The sequence below is a fragment of the Bos indicus x Bos taurus genome, chromosome 7 (genome assembly GCF_003369695.1).
Source record: "Bos indicus x Bos taurus breed Angus x Brahman F1 hybrid chromosome 7, Bos_hybrid_MaternalHap_v2.0, whole genome shotgun sequence".
Lineage (NCBI taxonomy): Eukaryota > Metazoa > Chordata > Mammalia > Artiodactyla > Bovidae > Bos > Bos indicus x Bos taurus.
In genome coordinates this window covers 65,528,472-65,554,015 of record NC_040082.1, presented here as the reverse complement: position 1 = coordinate 65,554,015, position 25,544 = coordinate 65,528,472, and the positions used below count along the sequence as shown (strand labels likewise).

Genomic DNA, 25,544 nt, shown 5'->3' with positions numbered 1-25,544 from the left:
TGGGGCATATTTTAGAAGCACTCCAATTAGAGCATCGCCTGGCAGGCCTCCCTCATTTCAAATCTCCTGGTGTCCCCAAGTCTACTTCCCTGGAATGAATGCACAAAGTGTGGAATCAGCAGAACCACAGAAACCTCAGGTCTTCACTAGAGAGGAAGTTTTCCAGCAGGTTTTAAATGCAAGGCTAGAAAAGCAAATAAATGGGAAGAGTTCTGTGTTTTTTACTTAGACAGCAAGCTTTAAATGATAGAATGGCTTAAGCAAGCTTTCACTCCAGCTGACCTAAGACGTAGCATCAAGAAAAGCCATCAGGAGTCTTACACCTATTTAGCAACATCCCCAGAGACAGCTTCTGTTCTCACTGCCCTCAATCCCTTCCTCCCTTTGTAGGGATAGTTGGCAGCCACCCTCCCTGGAGCCACAGGCTATTTCTGCTGACCCTGAAAACGTGAAACATAAACAGGACATCCTGCATTTGAGTTTACATTGCATTTTCGGGTTCCCATTTCAGGTGAGGGTCTGGTGTGCCTGCCTCGTGTTCCAGCGTCTTCGCAGAAGGGACCATCAGGGTCAGGCAGGCCCAAAGCCCACTCTGTGAGGGAGACAGGAAGTGAGTCAGGGATTCAACCCCCTCCCCTATACACAACCCATAGGGCTCTATTATGCTTCTACTGGATGCTGGAAAGGATGCTGGAAAGAGTTGAAACTGTGACTGGATTCTACTATAAGTGGAAACCAAAGAACCGTCTGGTCTCTCCAGGGATTTTTTTGTAAGGAGTCCTAGAAACTCAAGTCTCCTTGTCTAAATTCCTATGTGGTGCCAAAGCAATAACAGAAGGTCTCTGACTCGTTCACTTACTTGACAAGTATCTGAATACCCTACTATGTACCAACCCCCCGGGACACTGGGGACCCAGGGGGCCCAGACTCCAGGACACTGACCATTCCTCCAGAAAGGGGACCATCCCACCACAAGAGCTGCCCTGCTGAACACTTGAGTGACAGGCGGCAACATGCCAGCTCCCGGTGTGAGAGAAGTGCACAGTCTTCTTGATGTGCTTGGTAGGGTTCTGAGATCAAGGGCACAAACCACAGCTCTGACAGCTGTGTTCTGAGCAGCTGTCCATGCCAGAGATACATGTACCATCTTAGTCCTCATGACAACTCTGAAATCAGGACTTTTATTGCTTGCATTCTACTCAATGCTAAGCTGAAGGTCAGAGAATAAGGAACTTCCCTCAACCACACAGCTGGAAGGGAAGAAGCAGATCTGAGCTCCTGGGGCCCTTGACGAAGGGCCCCCGAGTCAAAGGCAGAATAGGAGATTGCTTAGGCAGCAGCGCAGACAGGCAGTGCGGCAAGTGAATAGTTTGGTCCCAGCTGGAAAAAGCAACTATGGGATTTTAAAGCAACAATAAACATCGTGGAGGATGAAGAGAAAATGTAGAACCTCCAGGGTCCAGTTAGGTCATGGTGGGGAAGGCTGCCTACAACCTGTCTATGCTAAGAGCTTGCCCACCACCAGCCAACAAGCCACCAAGAGCACACACACCTCTCAGCCTCAGCAGGGAGAACTGTGTGGTCAGAAAAACAGGCCATGCTCCAGAGGCAGGGCCCGAAACCCAGGTGGTCATGTTGGTCACCTCTGTGGTGGGGCCAATCTGCCAATTCCCTCAGAGCTGGTTAGGTGACCAGCCACCATGGTTCTTTAAGTCACTTCCTATTCCATTAAGGGCTCACTGGTACCAGTGGTATTCCCTGGAAAGAACTTTCCTGAGGTAAATACAGTGATGACTTCCCAACTCTTAAAAAAATACACACATACAGTTTCTATCCCAATCCAGACCCTCAATGGTTAAAGTATTTTAACAAAATTAACAGTGGTAGCTTTCCTTTCCAAGTAAAACTTCAGAAGCGTTTCAGTTTGAACTCAAGACACTCTTGGAACACTGGTAAAGGGGGAAAACAGGGCTCAGTCTCCAGGTGAAGCATCAAGCAATCACTCAGGTGCTTTTCTAAAACCGCCTATAGCTGAAGGGAAAACAGTGGTGGTTCCCTACAGGCCAACCCAGCATCTTGCCAGCACCAGCTTCTCCACTCCTACCCTGCACAGAGTCAGGCGGAAACGCACCCTTTGGCCAGGGGAAGACCTGAGTCCCACAGGTCACTCACCTTCCATTCTTCTCTCTAGCCAAGAGCAAACTCTCTTGAGTTTTCTTCTTCCCAACTAGAAGTGAAACAAGACTGTCTTTTATTAGGATGAAGTTGTCCACCAAATAGCAGTGGTGTGTCAGGTTTCATGAGCAGACTAAAGAGATGGCAAGAAAGTTTCAAGATCAAGAAATCCTCACCCCACTTTCCCTTTAAGCTCTTCTGTCACCTCCACATAGAGGACTGCTGGATGTGACCATGGAAACCTATCTGTAGGGGGACGTGCCACCACCTCGGAGGGCCCAGGGGCCTCTTTCTGAGACGAGCACCCATCCTATCCATCTTGGAGCTAATAGAGCTTTCCAGCCATGAAATTAGGACAGACATCACAGAATACAACTCTGAAACTAGGTCTGGGACTTAATGTCTTGACAGGGCTCAGACTCCATCTTGGCAGGAAATTCAAGGCCACACTACTGCACGTTTCTGTGGGTTTCAGTTCCCTGTGGATTACCACGTTGGCCAAAGACTTTGCTTGGGTTTTTTTCATAAGATGTTATGGAGAAACCCAAATGAGCCTTTTGGCCAACCCAATAGATGCATGTTCCAGTGATTTAACAGTTATGTCTGACTGGCCCTTAGACACAACCCACCTGCGTGGGCAATCTAGAACATGCCAGTGTCAGGCTTCCATGGGATGGACTGCCCTTTTTCCTCCAACTCTGGCTTTTATTCTTCTTTATAAAGAAGAAGGTACAAAGGTATAAAGAGGTGATAGGGATTCCTGGAGTTAGCTGAGTTCATTCTTTAAAAAGTTTTCATGTTTCTGCTTTGTGAAGTCAAAAGGTCTAGGAAGCCCTTATCTGAGCAGAGTTCCCAGCACATGGCAGATACACAGCCCTTGTTAGACACTGAGTAAGAAGACAGTTCCAATTCCTTTCTTCTTAGCATACTGAGGACTTCTCTCCCTGACACCAGCAGCAGTTTCCCCAGGGGAGCCTTCTTTGAACCCAGGTCTGTATGTAGGATGTGGCAGTGTTTCTGGCCAAACAGACTCCACATGGTCTCCATGCAGAGCTCCTCAAAGCTATTCCTCCCCAGAGGTGTGCACCCAGGAGGTTTCAGACAAAGCAAGATGGGCCACGCCTTCAGACCTCACACCTGCTACTTGGCCAAACAGGATTAAGAAAGAGAGGTAGGACTACATCTGAAAGAACACTTTGAGCTTTCCGCTCATGTTTTAAAGGGGCCCAGTCTGCACCGAATAGAATTTAGCTGTGAAGTAAGCCTGAAAGGAACCTCCCCTGACATCTTGATCACCCCTCACTCTCCACTTGAGGAAACTGAAGTCCAGAGAAGAGAAGAAAGTGGTTCAAGTCCACGGAACTAGCTGTGCCAGGCTAGACCTGAGACACCGAGCCCAATCAGGAGTGCTGTGTTCTCACCCCGAGACTCGCAGGCTTGGGGCAGACTGCACTTCTGAGCTATAAGGCTGCAACAGTGTTTAAGGGGCTCTGCTTGTTCTTGTTCTCTTCTCTCCCAGTGGGTCATTTCTCAATTTGGGGACTGGGTCAAACACTGACAGGCTTTACTGGGACCACAGAGAGAAGGCCAAGCCATGAAACACAGGTGGATCACCAGCCTACGGCACACACTGCATGCCACCCCAGCTCAACCTCCAGAGCTGGGCACTTCCCCACCAACCCGACAGTAACACTTCACAGCTCTCTCCCACCACCCTCCCAGTTCCATCCTGTCCCTGTACTTCTGTCTGTCCTTAACACACCCAGATCCTTTCCTCAGGGACTATTTCCTCCAAAACCTGACTGTAGGACGCCCACCCTTGGAGGAGGGGAGAAGCACTAGGTGAACCACTGCCCTGGCCCTCCCCTCCCAGCAGAATTGCTTCCTTTCTACCCTCAGTTCAGTTCAGTCGCTCAGTCGTGTCTGACTCTTTGTGACCCCGTGGACTGCAGCACGCCAGGCTTCCCTGTCCTTCACCATCTCCTGGAGCTTGCTCAAACTCATGTCCATCGAGGCTGTGATGCCATCCAGCCCTCTCATCCTCTGTCATCCCTTTCTTCTCCTGCCTTCAATCTTTTCCAGAATCAGGGTCTTTTCCAAGCTTTTCTACCCTGCGAGGGTCCATTCAGGGCTAGATTCTGTGTCACCACTCCCTACTAAGCCCAGCAGTGCTATTAGGGAGACATTTTAAAATTAAACTGAAGCAAAATTAATTTTATTTTCTGAATTTCACTACAGTTCCTGAAATACCTGAACAAAGCATAAGGCTTGGTCCTCAGAGCAAGCTGGAGGCCCCAGTCACCCGAAGGAGTAAGTGAGGACACCCAGGTTTCACTTTTGGAAAGAAAGAACCCTCAAGATATTAGAACCATGATCCCATGAAGGAAAAGACCGAGTTTCTCTGCATCTAGGACTTTCTGACTCAGAGAATTTCTAAGGCCAAGATACAAATGTGTGTGGTCACTGACAAGTGAAGGACCAGACTCTGTGGACAGATGGCTTCTCCAAGCCTTGGGGGGCTCAGGTGGGCTGCTTCCTTCACCCAACAGCACCCGCCTGGCTCTGCTGCAGTTTTCCCAGGTCCTGGACCCAGAGCCTCTTAAGCCCTCCCTCCCTGGAGCTGGTGCCCCTCTCCCTCCCCAGGGGGCTGGCAACAAGATGAGGCCCAGGAGCCCCACAGCAGAAGCCACAGCAGTGGAGGCAGAAGGACAATGGCCCTGGCTTGCAGGACAGAGAACCAGAGCCCCCACACAGGGGGCCTGTTGGAGTCTGACACCGACAAGGCATTTTCTTGTCTCTGAATGGGAGACGAAAGAGACAACCCACAATCACAGAGAACTAATCGAGCAGATGATTGGGGCCTGGCAGAGCTGATGCTGCCAAGTTTCCCCAAAATGGAAATCAGAGCCCTATTTACAACGCCTGGCCTAATGTCCTGATTACAAGGATGGGAAATTTCCTAGAGAAGCATAGATTATTTAGCAGCAGAGGCATAAATAAAATAGATATGTAAATGCTAAATTAAGAGGAAGAAGAATAATGGTTTTCTGTGAACTCATAAACGTTTATTTTCCTGGGTCGCAGAACTTTTCAGAACCAATTAAAACTCTGTCAACAATGATCTGAAAATACCAAAGGGGCGCACAGTACACTAGCTGGTAGAGTAGGTTTGCCAAAAACGGCAAGAGAGGAGGAACATCCGAAGATGGTGGCTTCCCCGTCCATGGATTATAAATGAAGACAAGACCGCCAAACACAGCACCAGCCCAGCAGTCGTGGTCCCCAAAGCAGCCGGGCTGGGCGCTGGGGCCAGAAGCCCCAGCTTCTGGTGGGACACCAGGGTGGGAGGCACAGGTGATGGTGAGGGCATGAGGGTGCAGGCTGACCTCTGGATGGCAAGCACCAGGACAAGCCAGGGTGCGACCCAGGATTCAGATCTAAGTTTACCTGTCTGCCTGCTTGCTTGAAAACACGTGAAAATGACTCAGACCCAGGCTGTATCAATTCACCGGCCCCCTCACCTACCTGCCCCTGCCTCCTCTCCCCCAAGCCAATTTCACGGCAAGCTATTTCCCAGCATGACTGCAGCCTGTGTGTTTCTCTCCTCTTCCTGACTGCAGTCAACATCATCCTGTTAGCAGGAAGCTTAAAAAAAAAAAAAGGCCAGGGTTCATCACCAACTGGATTCTCCTTCTTGAATGTGTACATGGGAGAGGGAGGCTGTGGGATGCCTCCAGGGCTTTTCTGCCCACTGTCCTCTGGGACTGGAAGTATTAGGGCCTGTTCACAAGCACACTGAAGTTCAAGAGACCCTGGACTGGAGTACGTACAGCCCACACAGTCTCTAAAGCCAGCTCATCCAATGTCCCTGGGACTTGAAGTACTGTCACCATCCTTCACCCTGGAAATTATGAATTTATTCACATCGGTAGATAGGAGATTGCAATCTACTGATTTTCCCGAAGAAGCTAACATCCATACCCTCTGACACAGAGTAATCAGCAGACAGCCAGAGGCAAGAGCTGGAGGAGCAGAGAAGAAGCCTGCCCCTACCAGAACCACCCCTGCAGCAGATGTCTCATATAAGGGGTGCCATCTACATCGACAGAGGATGAGATGGCTGGATGGCATCACTGACTCGATGGACGTGAGTCTCAGTGAACTCCGGGAGTTGGTGATGGACAGGGAGGCCTGGCGTGCTGCGATTCATGGGGTCGCAAAGAGTCGGACATGACTGAGCGACTGATCTGATCTGATCTGATCTACATCCCAGTGCCCCACACCCAGTGAAAGGTGAAAGGCCCATCGCGCTTTCTTGCTAAAAAGTGGTACACCCAATCTCATCTTCTTTGAAAGATAGTCAATGATAGAGTTTGGCACCAGGGAATGCTGAGGAAGGGCGATTCCACAGAATACAAACATAAAAGCTGTACACAGGCCTGTGCTTCAGGTGAGGCCTAGAAAATGCTGAGTACCAGCCTAGACCCTGTCTGGGGTCCCCCAGGAAGGAGGGAGCTGCCTTTCTCTTCCCACAAAGAGAATGAGGGGCTGGAGTGATCCAACTAATCTTCCCCATCCATCAATCAAAAAGAAGTTGGGGGCAGGGGGTGGGGCAGACCATCACTAGAAAGGGGAGGGGAGCCTGGTCTTAAATTAAATCAAATGTACAAGGACGCTTATTAAGGGAGAAAAATTTTTTTTAGGTTAATGCTCAGTCTTAGCAGCCTGAGTCCTCTTGAGTGCCCAATCAATGTAGAGAGAAGCCAGATCATTGAACTTCTCTAAAATTCGAAGGTGTCCTCCCAGGGAGAGCAGTGCAGTCTGAGTCTGGGGTCAAGTCTTGCAGAAAGGGGAAGGGCAGATCAGCCCGGGTGGGATCCTGCTCTCTCAGGCTGAACCCTGGGGTCAGGGAGGACGGGAAGCATCCTGACTCTGATACCACTCCTATATATCTTTCTCCTCAAAGATCCTTGTGTGACTTCACACACACTAAAAAAAAAAAAAATGGTGTCTGACCTCAAAGCACATCTCTGCTCTGTAAGCACCAAGGCATACAAAGCTAACAATTCTAAATGGAACCAGTATCAATATTTACAGATATTTAGTGCGTGACTAGAAACTACAGGGAAGAGCAATTTAGGAAAAGTTCAGTAATATCAGGAAGCAGGCAAGAAGGCTGAATAATAGCCACCATCCAATCCCTCCACCTAGCAAGCGATGGCAACACTGTATCCAGGGCTCAAAGGGGGAGGGAACCCTCCCACACAGGCCTGCCCCTCAAGAGGGGGTGTCACTAGAGACTGTTACCACACCCCTTCTCACTTTCCTGGTTCCCCCCATTATAAAAGTCTACCAATATTGATTCTTACTACTGTATCTATCTTGGCCAGAGTATCAGGGAAAAGAGGAAAATATAACTATTTCGGAATTTCAATAAGTTGTATCTCTTCGAATTGTTTCCTGTATATTCAGGATTGCGTTAGTATTCTAGACCATGTCATGCCACTCAGCTCTTATTAAACAGGCACTCCACCCAGCTACATTTCTTTTTTATCTATGTTTGTAAAATGGTAAACTCCTTGAAGCTATTTCAGCTTCAGTCTTTGTACATAAAACAATATTTTAACAAAATTCATATTCATTATAATTGCTTTAAAAATGTGCAAGCACACACACATTGGTCATTTAATCCTTGTTTACCCTTAGGACACTTGAGTAATTGGCATAATAACTTGAAAGGCAAATCAAATCTCATTAATGCTTTCCAAGTACTTCAAAAATCTCAAGTCAATGAATGTTTTGGGAAGTACTCCTATCAGGAGGAAAACACACAGGGAAACATTTTACCATTTAGTTATTTATTTATTGAGTCTCAGGAAACTGAGACTGGTTTTGATTCTTCTAGAAAATAAGACTGCCTGAGGAAACTGCTAGAGGAGTTTAATATGGTTTGTGAGGTGAGCTCTGGATATATTAAGAGCTACGGTTCAAAGAAGAAACTACCCAGACCCTGTAACACACAGGACTATCTTGGATGTTGATAAGATACAAGCGTGGCTCAGCCCACAAGCTGCTTACAGGTCTGCTGGGAGGGGCCATTCATGCCCCCATCGGAAATGAGCCTTCAGCTGCACAGGGAGGTATTAAAAGCTCATTTAAATACATGACAGTCTAGTGCGAAATTGAAAGCACCAAGGTGACTTCATGACTGGTACCAAATGTTGAATAAATATCGACTGACTGAAAAACTCAATAAGCCTCTGTAAAGAAGAGAAAGATAAAGAAGACGGCTTCATTCTTATGCTAAAATAAAATTTAAGAGTTAAAAAGAAAAAGAGATAGGAAAGATTAGGAGTAGGAGTTCAGGGAGAGATCAAACATGATCAAGAGTGGTCAAAGAAGATTTTAAAGAAAAGGTAAGAACCAGAGCAAGGCCTTGGAGGAGTGGCTGATTCAGACTTGGGAAAAAAGGTGGGGAGGGACCAAGAGGACCCTAACAAGTGAGGGCACAGTGGGACCATGCATCAAGTGTGATCAAGGTCAGCCAACTAACCAGTTAACAATGTTGGACAATACATGTCTTGCCCTCTCTAAACATTCACAGAGGTTGTCCTATGTCCTGGGCCCATTCACATCCTCATCATCTCATTTAAAAATTAGCAGAAGCAGACTCAACAAGCACTCAAAAAAACTCAGACTACAGCAAAGAGAACTGGAGGGCTAAGGCAGATGTTTCTGCCTTCCAGAGCCCACAGAGGCATCACTTCCTTTCCCTGAAATTCCCAAAGCTGGATGACAATGGCGTCTCTGGGGCTCTATCCTAAAAAGGCAAGCAGGGAGTACAACAATACCCTCAAGCAAAAGAGCCTCACTTCCTCAGGATGAGCAGCATCTGCTTTTTCTTGTTGGTATACAGAGTACTAGGGTGTTAAGAGCTAAAATAAAGAAGCCTTGGGTTGATATCAACTTACCTTCAATTTACCTCCCACTAAAACCCACCTTAATTGGCTTGACTGTTTTAACTAAAATGAGCAATTTAAAACAGTGGGCCAATGAGCTCCAACAGTAAGAAGACTAAACACACCTTGCTGTGTGTTTGCCTATTTGCTTTTCTAGTAAATATTCAACAATATATTTATAGGATTTAAGTGATCGTTTTCCCTCTGTATGAGTACAAGTGTAGTGATTAAATGGTTCCCATTGGGAAACGCCAGGCTTGCTGGCAAGTCAGCCTTCAGACTCTTTCAAAAGAGCATTACGTTGCATCCTTCATGGAGCTAGATAGGAGAGATAGTGTTTCTATTTAATCATCTGCTCACCACAAAGGGAAGCCACACTAACTTCAGCAGGAAAAGTGTGTGCATTAAATTACTTCTGAGGCTTCCTGAAGAGTAAGGCTTGTAGGTTTGGGACTGCATTACAATTAAGTAATAATGAAAGAGAAATCATGTCTTTTGATCAAATAATGCATTAATCCTACCATACACCAGGTATCGCTGTTCACTCTCCAGGTAATGCTGACTTTTGGGGGTGACTGTGTTGGGAAGATCTCCTGCAGAAGGGAAAGGCTATCTATCCACTCCAGTATTCTAAGTTGGAGAATTCCATGGACTGTATAGTCCATGGGGTCGCAAAGAGTCGGACATAACTGGGCAACTTTCACTTTCACTTTCTTCCTTATTCCACAGGACGCAGGCACAGAGTGAAGGAAAAGGGGGTGCATCTTGGAAAACAATGGTTATAAAGATGCCCTGGAAAGCTCTCAGGTGAGAATTAGTATTCACCGAATCATCAAGGAAATCCTAGGTAGGTCTAGTCATTTCTTAAGGTTCAGCATGTACAAAACATTTTTGGCAGAAAGTCTACATCCCTCACAAGCCCCCAGTTCATGCAGCCCACTACCTGAGCGGGTGCTGTTTAGGACTCCTCTTCACCACTTCAGACCAGAGTTCACTAAGCAATTAGCAGGATGGCGAGACTCTCCCAGGAGGCATTTGAGAACAAGTTTTTCAAGCACTTTAGAAGCATTTATATATACCTAACATGCCATTAATCATTCTTATCTGTTCATTAAGGCCGGCTCCCTCAGGACTTCCACCCGCCAGTTCTTACTCCGCCTGGTTCTTTTATCTACATAGCTGAAAAGGAGTCTATTTCCTTTAAAACATATTTTATAATTAAAAGACTTCATTAATTCACAGGGGTGTGTTCCACCGATGAGTTGGCACTTTCAGAGTACTATTAAACATACACAGAGGCCATTCTCAGGAGGGTCTGCGGAGAAGACAAAACATGCAACCACAGCTTGATTTAGGGATACATCTTCAACACTGGAGAGATTTTAGACCATTGTTATAGCATCATATAAACCTCCAGTCCCTATCAACACACTTGGCTTCCTTCTGTCCCCTACTGCAAAGGGAGCAGGGTTTTCACTTCCACTGCAATCTACTTGATATAAACTACAGGCATAAAGGAAATCAGATACTGTAACAATCAAAAGCAATGAGTTTTAAATGTCATGTCAGCTGTGACGTGACTATACCTCTGCCGGGGACTCTCCCACACCCACGTTCCATCCTCCGCTGGCTCCCGGGTTCATCCATCCTAGTGCAGCAGGCAGGGAGGCTCCAAGCAGTGTGAGATGCAGCCAAAAGCCTCCTGGTCTCATTTTGTTGAGTCTGTTGAGAAAATGACAAATGCCCAGTACTGAGCACTGCAAAATGTAAACAAGTCAAGGGGTAGTTAGTGAGTGAGTACTTGCTCTCCAGAATCAGATAAACATGAGTTTATATGCTGGCACCAGGTCTTCTGGTTTACCGTGGAGAAGTTACACTACTTTGGAGCCTTAGTTTACTCATCTCTAAAGTGGGGTCAATAATATGTACCCAATAGGGCTGCTGTGAGGGCTGAAGGAGGCAGGGTTGGGCACACAGTAAAAACTCTAAATGCTGACTGGTATGCAGAAACCCACTTGAAATACACCTGTCACTACATCTGTAAGAACAAGTGAGGGTGGAAAGGCTGAGACACCACTGATAGGTTACCATGTGTCCATGCTTCAGTTTCTGCAGACAGCATTTGCAGTTGGGCACACAGTAAGCACTGGTGAGAAATCATGTTAAATCTGTAGTATTGCTGTTTGTAGCTGAGGACTCAGTTAACAAGACAGTGAACTTCAAAACATTAAGGGGTCTACTATTTTCATTTCTGTTCTAAGACCAAACCTTCTTGTAGTAGAATTCAAGCATCTACCAGATAACAGGATTTCAGTAACATTTAAGATGTTTTATGAGACTCTCTTTAGTATTGTCTAAAATACTAGAGGACAAGAAATGGGCAATTTAAAGTAGTAAAAGAATTACATGGATGGAAAAAACACAAAGGATCAGCTGTAATAAAAATTCAACGTCCTAATATATGCTGGGCATTGTGTTAAGAGGACAAAGACACAGATTGGTGCATTTGTCCAATTAGCTGTCCTTTTTAAGGTTTCCACTGTGAACATATTCCAGCCTTAATTTCAGTATCTCTGAGAAACATAGCCAGATAGAGCTCATCATGCAGTATTTACAACTCTTACCTAAGGAAACTTTAAGGGTTATTGATTTCTGTGAGCACCACACAATTTAGTGCTTAATTGCATGTGGTCCACACTGCCTCGTGCTCATGGCCGCAGAGATGAAAACACAGAGTGCCTTGGAGGCCCAGCACCCACTGTGAGGTGGCTCAGGGCTGGTCCAGAGCAGGTGTCCGAGTCAGAGATGATGAGCTGCTGGAGAGACCTTACAGCCTGTTTGAAGGATCCACCCATGCTCACCCCCAAAGCCAACAGCTTAGAAGGATCCCTGTGCTACACAAGGAGAGGGATCAAATGATCACTAGAGCTGCTGCCAGGCTGCGAAACAAGTACACTGCCTGCCACCTTCCAGGCTTCCTTTGGCTGCCTTCCACACCCCAATAAAGCTGCCGTTCCAGACTTGCTTTATGTTCCCAACTTGAGACAGAAATGCCCACAGCAATGAGGAGCTAGACTGAAACTTGTGGGCATGTAACACTGGCCTATGAGAGGCGAGGTTATAAGTTATGGCTATCTTTTAAGGGAAGGTATCTTTTTTTTTTTTTTTTTTTTAAGGAGTCCACAGGCTCCTACTCCTACCTATGTTTCTTCAGCCATTCATCTTGGACATCTGTAGGGAAAGCTGGAGCTACCAGGGAAAGAGTCTGGGTGGCCAGTAAATACGATGTGACAGTCATGGTCTCAGCGCCATCTGCACCAGCTCCCACCTCTGAAGAAGGCAGAGCAAAGTGGAACCGGTACAGCAGCTACCTGGGAGAAGGCTGCAGTGTTAGCAGCAGCCACCCAGCGCTATGTTCCCCATCTGGGGCTCGAGCTAGGGTGTGTGTTCTTACAGGGAGGGGGAGGAGGGAAAAAATCACATTCAGGACTAAAAGAGAATAAAAATGACTTTCCCTAATTGCAACCAATTTTTCTAAAAATAAATAGGTTAACACCCTACTCTCCATAAATTATTCTCCTCTGAACACAGAGCCATGTTCCAGAGACTGCAGAAAGCAGCTACTCGGGTTTTGGAATTTTGTTTTCTTCAAACAAGCAACAGTAATTCAAGCTGGAATGAGAAAGACACTGCTTCCCACTCTACTTTTATTCATCCTTCCCTATTTATCCACCATCACACACACAGTGCTCATGGAGTAAGCATACATATCAAAGGTCCTGTCTCCCTTTTCATGCCTTCAAGCCTAAATAAACTAAAAAACAGCAAGATAGTCAAAACTTACTCTAGATAACTTACAGATGTCAATTCCTGGAGTTATAAAATATTCAAGCCACAATATCGAGTATTTAGTTTTCAATTTGTCTAGTAATCCAAGACCAATTATTTTGGATGTTTTATTATTAATGAATAGCATCAGAATAAATTCTGTTCATTTCAATTGTTTTAGAAAGCGCCAAATCACTTCATTTAAGAGGGTGTATTCAGACCTCTGACATTACCCAGCTGCCCTGAGCTGTTTCAGCAACCTGAGCTGCAGCATTGCTGCACTTGGAATCGTCTCTGGTTTTGTCTAGATCGTGTTGAGGTTCCCATAGGATTTTACTGGATGACAGGGAAACATGAGCCAGGCCAACTCCTGAAATATTCCTAGGTATATTCTTGCCTGGAAAATATTCTTGCCTGGAAAATCCCATGGATGGAAGAGCCTGGTGAGCTACAGTCCATGGGGGAGCTAAGAGTCAGACACGACTGAGCGACTTCACTTTCATTTTTCACTTTCATGCATTGGAGAAGGAAATGGCAACCCACTCCAGTGTTCTTGCCTGGAGAATCCCAGGGAGCGGGGAGCCTGGTGGGTTGCCGTCTATTGGGTCGCACAGAGTCATAAACGACTGAAGCGACTTAGCAGCAGCCTCTCTGTAAAGTTTATTTCAGCTTGGCCACCACCAGATCAAACTTCATTTGCACGGCAGATGCGTCTGAGATGTCATTTTATACTCAGGGTGATTGACAATTCATTCCATCTACAGCAGCAACAGCCTTAAAATTTACAACTCAAGTTTTATGACAGTTCAGTTCATAAAAAAAAAGAATTAATACTGGGTCTAAATCAATTTTGATGATCTGTCTAATAACCAAATAGAGATTATCTATTTGGTTAACACGTATATAGCAATTACTATGTGTCAGGCACTGTTCTAAATGCTTTATAGGTACTAACTCATAACCCTCACTGCTATTCCATGAAGAGGGCAAGGATTAGCTCCTAGTTAGATAACAGAGGAGATGGGTCACAGAGAGGGTTAAGCACCCTGCCAAGGCCATGCGGCAAATAAATGACAGAGCTGGGACTCCAAACCAGCCAGGTGGACACGGATCTATATTCAGACCTTGCCCACTGAGGCCTCTTGATACTTAGCAATATTTCATTTGGATGAATGGGAGTTTTTAGTACGATGGGGAAACATCTACGTAGAACAAGATTGGAGGCCCTGAGCCCCAAGTCTCTCCTGTGAAAGATGCCGAGACCCTGTTCCTCCAGCTTCCATGGCTCCAGCAAGGCCAGAGGAACAGAGTGAGGGGGAAGTCAAGCTGCCCCCTGCCCCACACTCCACCTGTGATGAGGCCACACAGCACTCTCTCCTCAGCCCTCATCACTGCTGTCTTTATTGGCCTAGAATGAATGTGGCTGAAATAAAAAAAAAAAAAACATGAGGAGATGCAAAGGATGCCAGGCAGCAAGGGTGCCCTTCAGCTCACTGACAATGCCAGTCAGCCTGGTAGATGGTCACTTTGAGGAAAGAGGATCTGTTGAAAGATTAACTACTCCTCAAATTCAAATAGCGCTACTGGCCCTCAGACAGAAGAACATACAACAAGAATCTCCCCATCATAGAAGTAGGAAGGTATCACCAATAAGATCACAAACCCTCTTTTTCAACCTAGAGCTCCTTTTGAAATCACTTTAGGTTTATAAGCTTCATCCAATCCATGCTAGAGTCCCAAGATTGGTTATAAATCTACCTGAGATTGTTCTCATAAAAGATCTGGGACTATTTCTCCTTTCAAACAACTTATAAAACACAATCACTTGATATTTAAGACATCTCGTTTCCAAGGGAAGTACTTCACTGCTTCTTCTGGGGTTTCCCACCTGAGCCTCATGTTTCCACATGCTCATGAGAATCAGGCACCAAAGGCCTGGAAGGTGGAAAGGTTCACCCAGTATATAAAGCCAACTCAGTGGCCAGACCTAGACTAACACTGGAGCATCCTGACCCCCCCAGGCAACTGCTTTGTTTCTTATATCATCTTAAATTTACGTATGGAATATGTATGCATTAGACAGACTGATTTTGCTTTTTTTTTAAGTTATGGATGAGCCCTATTTCATCTTGCTATTTCACCTTGCTGTGAAAACCACAGATTTCCTGGTGTTACAAGCTGATAGCTGTACTATTATTTATTTGTATTTAAAACTATAGAGGTAACATTCCAAATACTGACTTGATTTCTGAAGAAAGTGGAAAAACCATGACCAAAGAAGGCAAATGGTCAGGGAGAAATAGATATGAATACGTAAACTCCAAATCTGCACCACCAGAGAACATATGTGGCATGCAACCTGTCTTTACTGAACAGGGTCAGAGGCCAGAGAGAAGCACCAACATAAACAAACTTCTCTTTCCTCCTCCAGGATCCAGCCCTGTTTGGGAAGAATTGGGGAAGAACTCTGACCCTCAGAGCTCTGGGGGAGACTATTCCCTGGTTTGTTCTCTCTCGTCTTTCTCTCAGAATATGGTGACATAACAGTCCAGACATCATGGAGTAGTCACGCAGAAACGGCTCCTCTTTGTCACAGACAGGACCAGAAATTACAAAGATGATTTGGCAGAACTGAGCAACACCATCCAGCCTTGAAGAGGACGGTAAGGTTTGTGACTTCGAGCCTCCTGAATTTCTATCCTAATTGAAAAGTGTATGCTCTAGCCAACTGCTTTTAGGTGTACTGCCTTTTACACATGTGATGTTGGCAATCAGCAACACACACCAAAATCCTACAGTTCTCTCTGCATGCTTGCCCCATGCTCAAAGAAAAAAAACACATCAAAAGCCCAAACTAAAACCAGGAAGCTATCTGCTAATTTCTTTTGCAAGGCTTAAGACTGCAGTTTTGATTGGTGAGTCTTTTAGGAAAAAAGAGAGGGGTTCAAACTTCCTAGTTTCTAGAATACCAATCCAAGGAAATTAGGCATGGAAACATATGAAGGCAACAATGAAGCAAGCCATAATGAAGTTATATTGCATTCCCCAGTAATTATCTACTCTGTCTCTTTGGTTAATTGTTCCTACATTTGATAAATTTGATATCTAAATTAGCCTATGTGTAAACCTATGACACTCCTATTTACTATGAAGCTAACATATAGAAGCCTCAACATTCAGATAATACTTCTGGAGTACCATGTTCTCTCCACTGTAGTTGTGTTTCACTTGAAGTTGCGTGCCTTGTGTTATGCACCAAGATAGAAAATGTAAGCAAAGATGTGCTCTTGAAATAACTGCCTAATTTGATTAACTAGTAAGCACACAGCATCACAAGAAGGTTGAGTTTGCAAAAAAAAAAATACCAAAAAAGGCAAAGTAGCAATTAAGGAGATTTTTAGGAAATCTTGACTAGTCAGTGCCAATTTCTGAAATATAATGTTGTCAAACAAAAGATCACATCATGAAGATCACTAAAGGGGTGGGGAGCAGGGTGTGAGGGTGGGGGGAAGCCTGCAGCCCTTAGGAGGAGAAGAATCTCGAATGACTGGCAGATCAAGGTAGAAAAATTCAATCTATCCCTCCCTTAACTACCTCCAGGACACAGCCAAAGGGATAAAGGTTCTCCCCGTACCCAGAACAAGCTGCCCCTCTCTTGGGGGGTGAGGGGTGGGGGGGAACCTTCCTGGAATTAACAATAATAGAAGGTGGGCAAAAAAATTGAAGAGAGGAAAACCCACTGTCACTTTTATTAAGCAATTCATATACATTACATCAAAAACTATTTTCTTGCACTGACCTTTGCTCTGTCTGAAGTCTTTGGAGAGAGGGCTGTCTTTTTTTATATGGGATGGGAAGAAAGTGAACATTCATCTGAGTGTGTTTAAACAGAAATAATCTAGTAATGCTGCAGTGTCTTCTCACAAAACTAAGATGGGAAGCTGACATGGCCCTGTAGGGCATCAGCTCAGGTCTTCCATGAAAGCTACTGCCTAAGGGCTGTTGGGCCTCTGGGGTCAGAGATGCCACATCCCTCACTCCCCTGACGTGTCCTTCCCAGGTGAGCAGATCCACCTGACCATTGCCCAGACCCACGGCCTGTCTGGATCATTCCAGGATTAAGTCATCTCTCGCTTTCCCCTAACCCTGATGGTAGGAAAATAATTCGAGACTTTCCAGAAAAGTCCGAATTTCAACCTGACCCCTTTTCTCTCCTCATGTATCGTGAAATGGGCACATTTTAGGGTGCACATTTTTAGTGCCACGTCCTACTAAAATTCTGTTTGGCCCAGAGAATGTGGACGGACGTCTGTGTCTCAGGGGCCCATCTAGTACAATTTCTGGTGCACAGGTTTGCTACAAATTCACGAAGGGAACAGACCAAAGCTACTGGCGTTGTTTTCCGCTCGCCGGAAACCTCGGCGGAAGCGACACCTAGAGGGAAGCGGTGGCGAAGCTGCGTAAGCGCTATTCATCAATGTCGGCGACAGTGATCAGGAGCGAGGTCTGCTGGACAGCGCACGGGGGACCAACTCTGGGCTAGACGCAGACCTAGGCGGCCCAACGCTGCCTTGTCCCGAGGAGCTTACATAGACGGACAAGCGGCACGGGATGCTCGCCGCGTTCCGGGCATGGTGAGAAACCCTACTGCTTCCAGCAGGTTTCTGCTCCTGCCGGAGGGGTGGGTGCCAAAGTCCTCAGGTGGCAGGCCTCAAACGAAGGCGCTCGGGGCACCCCTTTGTCAGCTGAAGGCAGCCCCGAAGGCTCGCGCCAAGCTCTCCTCGCTAAACTCGAGGGGACACGCGCTCCCAAAGCGGAGCGCGCTCTGCTCGAGTCGCCTAGATACCCCCGAAACTTGGAACACGTTTTGTGCTGGCGCAAAGACGGGCGGGAGATCACCCATATTACAAGCTCTTAGGACCAAGCGCGGTGCTTGAACATCCCCTAAACAAACTGCTTGCTACTGACTCCCCAGCAAGTAACACCGGCGCTTGCTTGGAACAGCGACCGGCCGAGCGGAAGGGGAGTAGCGGGCTGCCCGAGCCGAGCGGGGTCCCGGGTCTTTCCCCACCTCCTCCGCGGAGGCCAAGCGCTCAGTCTGGACGCGGCGGCCCTCCGGGTTGTGAGGGCCAGGCCCGGGCGCCGCGGGCCCTTTGAGCTGCAGCGAGCAGGTGCCAAGTTTCCCCGCAAAGCTGGAGAAAAGAGGTAGTGAGGACGCCCGCCCCACGTCCCACGCCCCAGCCCCGGGTCAAGGGCAAAAGTCCGAGCCCAGGTGCAACCGCGCTCCCCGAGGCCGCTCGGGATCCAGAGCCCAAGATCCGCACCTGCAGGGACTCGGAGCCCGGCGCCCGCTGCGGGCTCGGCCCGAGTGGTTCTGCGCGGTGCTCCGCGCCAGCCCGGTCACTCTGGTCCCCATTGAAGACTTGCTACATGCCTCGGCGCCCCAGCCTTTACCCCGAGTCCTGGCCCCGATGGGGGTAGCCCTGCCTAGCCCGGGTGAGGGGGTCCCGTGCCCACCTCCCCGCAGGCGGGCAAACTTAGCTCACCGGGAGCGGCGGTGAAGACAAGCAAGCACCCAGCCGGGCCCTGCAGGCAAACGCGTGGCCGCGGGCGCACGGATCCCAACGGGGTGCAGGGGGACCGGCTGGCGGCGGTGGCGGCTTGGCACCCTCCCCACGACCGCTCTGAAGCTGCGCTGCGTACCTGAGGCGGCCGGGGCCGAGAGGAAGACCAGGTGGCCGGACTCGGCGAGCAGGAGGGAGCGCCCCGTGGTGGCAGCGGCGACCCGACCCCGTGTCCTTCGGTCGGTCTCCCTGGCTGTCAGCGGGTCCTGGGCGCGCTGGAGGGCTGTCGCGGCTCCGTTCTCTGAGCCGCCGCTGCCCGCTGCTGTAGCACCGCCGCGGCGGCTGCCCTATTTCTGCCGCCAGGACCGGAGCCCGTGACGTCACCCTCCCGGCCCCGCCTGCCCAATCGCCGCCACCTGTGCGCGCCGCCCGCCCGCAGCTCAGACCCGCGCGGGGCCCGTGGCAGGTGCGCGGAGCAGCCGGGCGCGCACTCGGGCTGGGAGGGCCCCGGCGCTCCGGGGCGATCTCTGCAGCCGCAGAGGGAGGGGGTGAGCTCCCCTCCCCGGCTCTGTGGATCCCTGCAGGCAACGAGCCCTCCCACCGGCCGCCCCCAAAACACCCCTCCTCTCCTCTTTTCTGGCTCTTTTCCCGGCGGGGCTCCCTAAAGCTGTGCTCTCAAGATGCGCGGCTGCTCTTAATCAGCTGCCATAGCTTGTGCAGCTCAGGCGGGCCGGTACACCGCACCAACAGAGCTGTCACTGGAGGCAAAGTCAAATAACACTCCCCCTTGCTGAGTACCAACAACCGGCCAAATAGCGAAGTTTTCCTCTCTTTCTGAATCTGCCTTCTATCACTGCAGAATCTTACGAAATCACGCGCATACAGAAGCAGTCCCGGGTGACGTTTGCCTAGTCTGGCCAAGGTCTGACCGGAGGGTCCTTTCTTCTCCTAAGCTTAGAACCATACATGAGGCCCAGACCTCGCCTCCAAGCCTGGGGCTCCGAAACCTTTCTGGATCCCTTCTCAACATCTACAGCTTTTGGAGATCACAGCCCAGTGATCATATTGTTTTCTTTAATTGGCCTAAAGATCAGTCTTGGTGACCAAATAAACTGGAAACTTTGTAACAACTAGCCCCCACCCCCCCACCAATAGTCCTACTGTGGGTCCAGTGTGGCATCAGACTTAGGAGGGAGACTCCAGCCAGACTAGTCTGGTGGTAACTAGACTACTTACCTGATGGGCAGGAGCCTTTGAGGAGTGGAGGGGGGATTCTGCTCTGGCTGTGTGGGCAGCAGGTGATCCCCTGGCATGGGGGAACAGTGTCTTATTCATGCCTCTGTGATCTTTCCTGGCCTGGAGGAGGGGCAGAGGGGCTTTTCTGCTGTTAAGGTTAGTTGAATATCAGGAGAAGCAAAACTGACATGGAAGAAGAGCTCTTAAATTTGTTTGTTCCTTCTAGAGGGGCCTCGTGTCTACCAGGCACTATAGGAGGTGCTGGGGAGACTGCAGTGGATGGGACAGCATGGTTCCTCCCCTTACACAGGTTTAGTTCTGGGATGCAGCCCTCCCTCTATTATCACTCAGCTTGTAACCCAGAGCCATTTGGATTTCTGCTATTGGTATGTTTCCCTATCTGTAAAATGAGGACTTGGAGGAAATCTGGGTGACTTCCAGGTCTCACTTGCTGTGACTTCTCCCTTGGATACCATGATTTGTCCTCAGAAGCATAAAGGCTGCTCCATGTTCCATGCCCCTGGCCTTGGCAGGCATGATGCTCTCTCAGAATTGACCATGAATCTTTGCCAAGGCCACCCATGACTGAAACTCCAAGGCTGGCTTGAGGCCAGACTCTCAGCAGCCAGACCAGGAAAGAGACAGCACTTTTCATCGTGGGAAAAAGAAGATGAGGACGACACGTAAATGGAAGCCGGGAAGTTTGGAAACATGTTGAGCCTCCCTCTGAAGTCAGTGGTCAAGATGGAGTCCCCACAGCCTGGAGGCTGGGTTCAGCCACCTTCCCAGACTTTGAGGTATTTGGAAAAACCAGTTTCTGTTCTCAGCTCTGAACACAAAGTCCCTGAGTCAGCCTAGTGACCCTGTTACATAACCAAGGCAGGCCTTGGGGTATGTTTTTTAATAACTCAGGGTCATATGTAAGTCAGGGTCTGTAGATCAACCGAGATCAGAAATAGCTCCCTTTAATGCAGGGACTGGACTTCCATAAACTTCCTCCACTTCCCACAGAAGCAGAGAAATGTAGCTGCTGCAAATCAGATGTTCAGAATATCCCTTAGAGATAATACTAACATCTGAAGTGAGCTATTGTGACTACTGTGCATAAAATAAGACTGGAATTAAAAGTCACCTTGGAATAAAAAAGGTGAAGTGTGAGTGACGAAATAAAACAAGCCTTCAGGGAGGCAGCATCAGACGCCAGCAGACCTTGACACTTCTTTCAGTTGCTCTATGCTTTCACCTCTCAGGGCAATTCTTGGTTTAATAATACTCCCCAACTTGGAAAATGGGCTAGATTTTACACATAGAATTTCAGAATTTGCCTGAAATCTTGTTTCAGGACTTGCGAGCACACTGATGATTCTCAGTAGCCAACTGTGATGCTTAAATGTTGAAATCATACAATTCAGTAAGTTTGAAAGGAAAAAATTAAAAGGCAACATAAATTCAGATTACTCCCCAGGCAGACTCAGAGACACACAAGAGAAACTTATCAGTGTGTTTCTTTACCAGGTCAGGAAGTTTTAAAATCCCCAATATGTATTAGGGATTTTACTTTGCCAGCTTTAAAACTTTTTTCTGTCTCTAATCTTACCAACACCACAACCATATGACCAAAAACTGCTGCCAAATAATGGTGTCTCCTACAGGTCATTTCAGATTGCAGCTGCAAATTAGATACCCAGAGATGACACACAGCTGTGGGGATCAGAAGGATCAGATTCTACCAAAAGTTACTCTGTCCCTGGCTTTGGGTCAAGTCCACCTTAGGCAAATCAGACAGTCCCCAGTAATACCAGTTAGAAGCCAGACCAGGAGGTCACATTAGAAGGTGGGAATAGGCAGGGAACAGTATTCCTTGTCTTGCATAATTTAACATTCTGCTTCCTCCCCAGAAATGTCTTAGTAAATCTTCAAACCAAACTATGTGGTTGATTGAAGAAGCAGCCTGGATCTTAGGAGAGCCCTGGTCAGAGAGGCAAAAAGACTGGGTCCCTGGCCTGCCTCTGTCCTTCTCTGGCTATGCGAGTCAGGATGAATCCTATCTTTCCTTGGCTTGTTTCCTCAGCTCTTAAGAAGGGGTTGGGAGAGGGTGGAGGGGGAGGCAGTCATACTCAGTGAGCTCCTGAGAGCATTTTCAACTCTACAAGTCGATGCCTTTATTTTGCTAGAAGTTAGGCCTACTCTGATCTAAAGCTGTGACATGAAAGGTTTCCCTTAAGTCTAATATTAATTCTTAAGTGATGATGCATTGTCATCTAGAAGTTAAGGCAGTGTAGGCACCAAATTCAAAATCCTAGACCTAAAATCACACTCAGAAATAATTACTTTAAACTCTGATTTAGGGAGAAAGGGAGTCAGCATGGAGATAAGGTATTTGTTCAGGAGAAAACTGATTTGGGAAATTTTTCAAGGCAATAAAGAATTGGTGTAGGGTTGGAATTTTAATTAAGAAGGTGGGATGAATGAGAAGATGTAGTGATGGAAAGGGAATTGTGACTGGAGAGAGTAGAGGGAGTTGAAAACCAAAACCCTTCACCATAGTACTGTTCCAGAGACAAAAGTCCCACTGAACTCCCAGGGCCTAGATTGATGGTACAAGGGGCCTAAGAAAGGCACGGATAACAAGAGGAAATGATGCTCAGCTACTCTGAGAATTCCATGTGCACAGGGACCATCTGGGATGAGAAGGCCAGGCCTCCAGGCCACAAAGCAGCATGTGCACTAGGATTAGAAAGCCAGGTGAAAGAGGCGATGCAGTGGGAGAGCCAAGGGAGGGGCCAACCTCCTTCAGTCACAAGGGATATTTTTGTCATGACCCCATTTTCCAGCTCACTTGTAGAGGATGGTAAATAGCATGACTATCTGAAAAGGAGATCACTGGCAAAGATGAGCTCCTACTTATGGAGATTCCATCTGTTTGAATATCTGCTTCATTCAAATGAATATGCAATATTATGGCAGGTCATCTTCAGTGTTAGGAAGAGAGCTATGCAGGATGAGGATGTATCAGATGGTGCTGGACTTAGTTTGTACACTGCTGAAATCTGAGCAGGCATGCTGACCTCTCTGCCCCTATCCTCCACCAGGGCTTTGGCTACTTGCCTTGCTTCCTGGCCAGAGTGGCCTGATCAACTGCTCTGTACTATTCACACATTCTTAGAGCCAGGTGCCTCTGCTGCTATTGCCAGCAGTTCAGATCAAGATGCCGTGTGTGTGGCAATAACTGACAAAGGAATACTGGCAATGGTCAGACTGGAGCCCTGCAGCTCTGGCTTCCCCAGAGGCTACCTGGGGGGCTACTCACTACATCATAGAGGTTGGGGTGGAGTGGGGGTGGGGAGTTTCTGCCTCAGGGGTGGGTGGACCTGACCAGTGGGAGATGGGGTACAGGAGGGAGCCAGATCAGTTCTTACTTCCTTCCCTGGATGGTCTGTACAGAGATGCAGAGAGCTCTATGCCTCATCTCAAGACATCCTTGGAGACCAAGCCCTCAGCTACAGTGATTGCAGAGCTGCAGCCCATTCGGTATTTTATCTTTCTTCTTCCTTGTTCCTGCTTCCCTGAGACTGTATCCTTCCTCAGTCAAGTATCAGCACATGAGCTTTTGTTTCAGGTGGTTTTCTAGACCAGTGGTCCCCAACCTTTTTGGCAACAGGGACCAGTTTTGTGGAAGCCAGCTTTTTCCACAGACCATGAGGGAGTGATGGTTTCAGGATGATTCAAGCACGTTACACTTTTTGTGCACTTTGTTTCTATTATTATTACATCAGCTCCACCTCAGATCTGCAGGCATTAGATCTCAGAGGTTGAGGACCCCTGTTCTAGACAATCCAGGCTAAGAGGAAGAGTAACTCAGAGTGAGTGTGGTAACTGTTCTTAAGAGGGCAAATGACAAAGATCTCTCTGAGGAGGTGCTTAGAGCACAGACATGAATAAATGAGGGGACAAGATGTGAGACGATTTAGTGGGGAGAGTTTTCAGGCTGAAGGTACAACAAGCATAAAAAATGTGATGTAGGATCAGGCTTGATGTGATTCAGGCCAACATTACAAACCAGAGGGATGTGGGTCATGTTGCTGAAGAAGGCGGAGAGCTAGGCAAGAGCCAGACCATATGGACACTCTAGGCTGTGATGCACAGTGACTTTTGGTCTGATTTTAGGTGTAATGGGAGCCATGAGAGGGTTTTGAGCAGGAGAATGACATGATCTTCTATATGTTTCTAACAGCTCACTCTGGATGCTCTATGGAAAATAGATGGCTAGAGGAGATACTGGCTGCTAGAAGAGTGAAAGCAGGAAAAACAACTAGTCAGCTGTTGAGAAGTACAAGGTCATATCAGCTCATCATGGTCATCACTGCATCACACCAGCACTGAATGTTCATTGATTGCCAACTATGCACTGAGCTCCAGGCCTAATCCTCATATATGTTGTTTTACCGAATTCTCCCAACAGCTAACTCCATAACATCTCCAGTTTGTAAGTTAAACTTAGAGACGGTACACAACTTATCTCAGGCAATCTGTCTGGCAAATGGCAGCGCTTGGATGTGATCAGCCTGCCCTAATGATCACGACGCAATTCTGCATCAGTGGCACAGAGTGTCTAAACTCTTGGCAGCTAATCCAGATCTCAGAAGTCATGTTCTACACACCAGTGCCTAGAAAACCTTTTGTTCTGAACCTACTGGTATGTGCACTTACTTGTCCTCACCATGAACCCTTGTCGTATCAAAACCAAACACACAGTCTTTCTCTCTTCTCTGACTGCGGAATATCAGTTGTGTTCGGCACAGTCTAAGCCAGTCTTGGAGCTCCCATTCTCCCTGCTGGAATCTGGTCAAGGGTTGAGCAGGGGACCCAGTGCGAGCTAAGGAGAGGTGCGAGAAAGGCAGCTAGGGAGGTAAAGAAGTGCACTAGAGGAGATAGTACTGCTTTTCTCTCTTGATACCCTCACGACCTGCAGGGCCTCCCAGACCCATGGCCACCATCCTGTGACCCTGAGAGAAGCCCTGTGGGCCATGAATGATGGCAGAACACCAGAAGGAACCTAGGACCTTCACGTCCTGCTGAAATGAGCTGTTAAAATAACCAACTCTGAGGCTGCCCTAAATTCTAGTTTTCTATTTTCCTCACGACTTAAACCGATCGAGTTGGCTTTCTGTTACTTAGAGTAGAAAACATACCAAATGAGAAAGAAGCTAAAATGTAAATAAAAGCTGATTTGCTTGGCTTCAGACACTCACCATAGGAGATGCATGCATGTGCTCTCAGTCATGTCCAATGCTTCTGCGACCCCATGGACTGTATGGCTCCTTCCTCTTTTCATGGAATTTTCCAGGCAATGATAGTGGAGTGGGTTGCCATTTCTTACTCCAGGGGATCTTCCTGACCCAGGGATCGAGCCCACGTTCTCTTGTGTCTCCTGCACCGGCAGACAAATTCTCTTGCACTGTGCCACCTGGGAAGCCCGCCACAGGAGATAAGTGTCTATTAATATTGTCATCATCCCACTTAATTTGTCCAAGAACCCCAGGCTAGTGAAAGACTGAAGTCTCTTGACCCCAATCCAGTGCTCACACCTATAGTAATTTTCAGTTATGGAGAACATGTCATTAGCCAGGACCCGCATTTCCTAATTGCCCTAGATAAGTGCCAGTGGGCACTTAACAGCTGATGTGTTCAGGAGAGTTTAAAGCTGACAAATGCATGCACACCCACCACACTGCCCAGCCATATGTGACTTGCAAATGCCTTTCACTACTACTGTCTTCAA

General features: G+C 47.6%; 1 protein-coding gene across 2 annotated transcripts in view; it reads right to left on the bottom strand.

The window, feature by feature from the left end:
• FSTL4 (follistatin like 4) overlaps nt 1-25,105 on the bottom strand; it is a 443,838-nt gene extending 418,733 nt beyond the window's left edge. The window contains exons 1-2 of one of the 2 annotated variants that reach the window (XM_027546506.1): nt 25,015-25,105; nt 10,721-10,856 (exon numbers count right to left, since the gene is read on the bottom strand). In XM_027546506.1, coding sequence (XP_027402307.1) covers nt 10,721-10,846 — 126 coding nt within the window. In that variant the 5' untranslated portion in view covers nt 10,847-10,856; nt 25,015-25,105. Of the gene's footprint in view, nt 1-10,720; nt 10,857-18,665; nt 18,842-25,014 lie in introns of those variants that run through there. The other variant, XM_027546505.1, reaches the window with a different exon arrangement.
• Between the last annotated feature and the right edge of the window lie 439 nt (nt 25,106-25,544).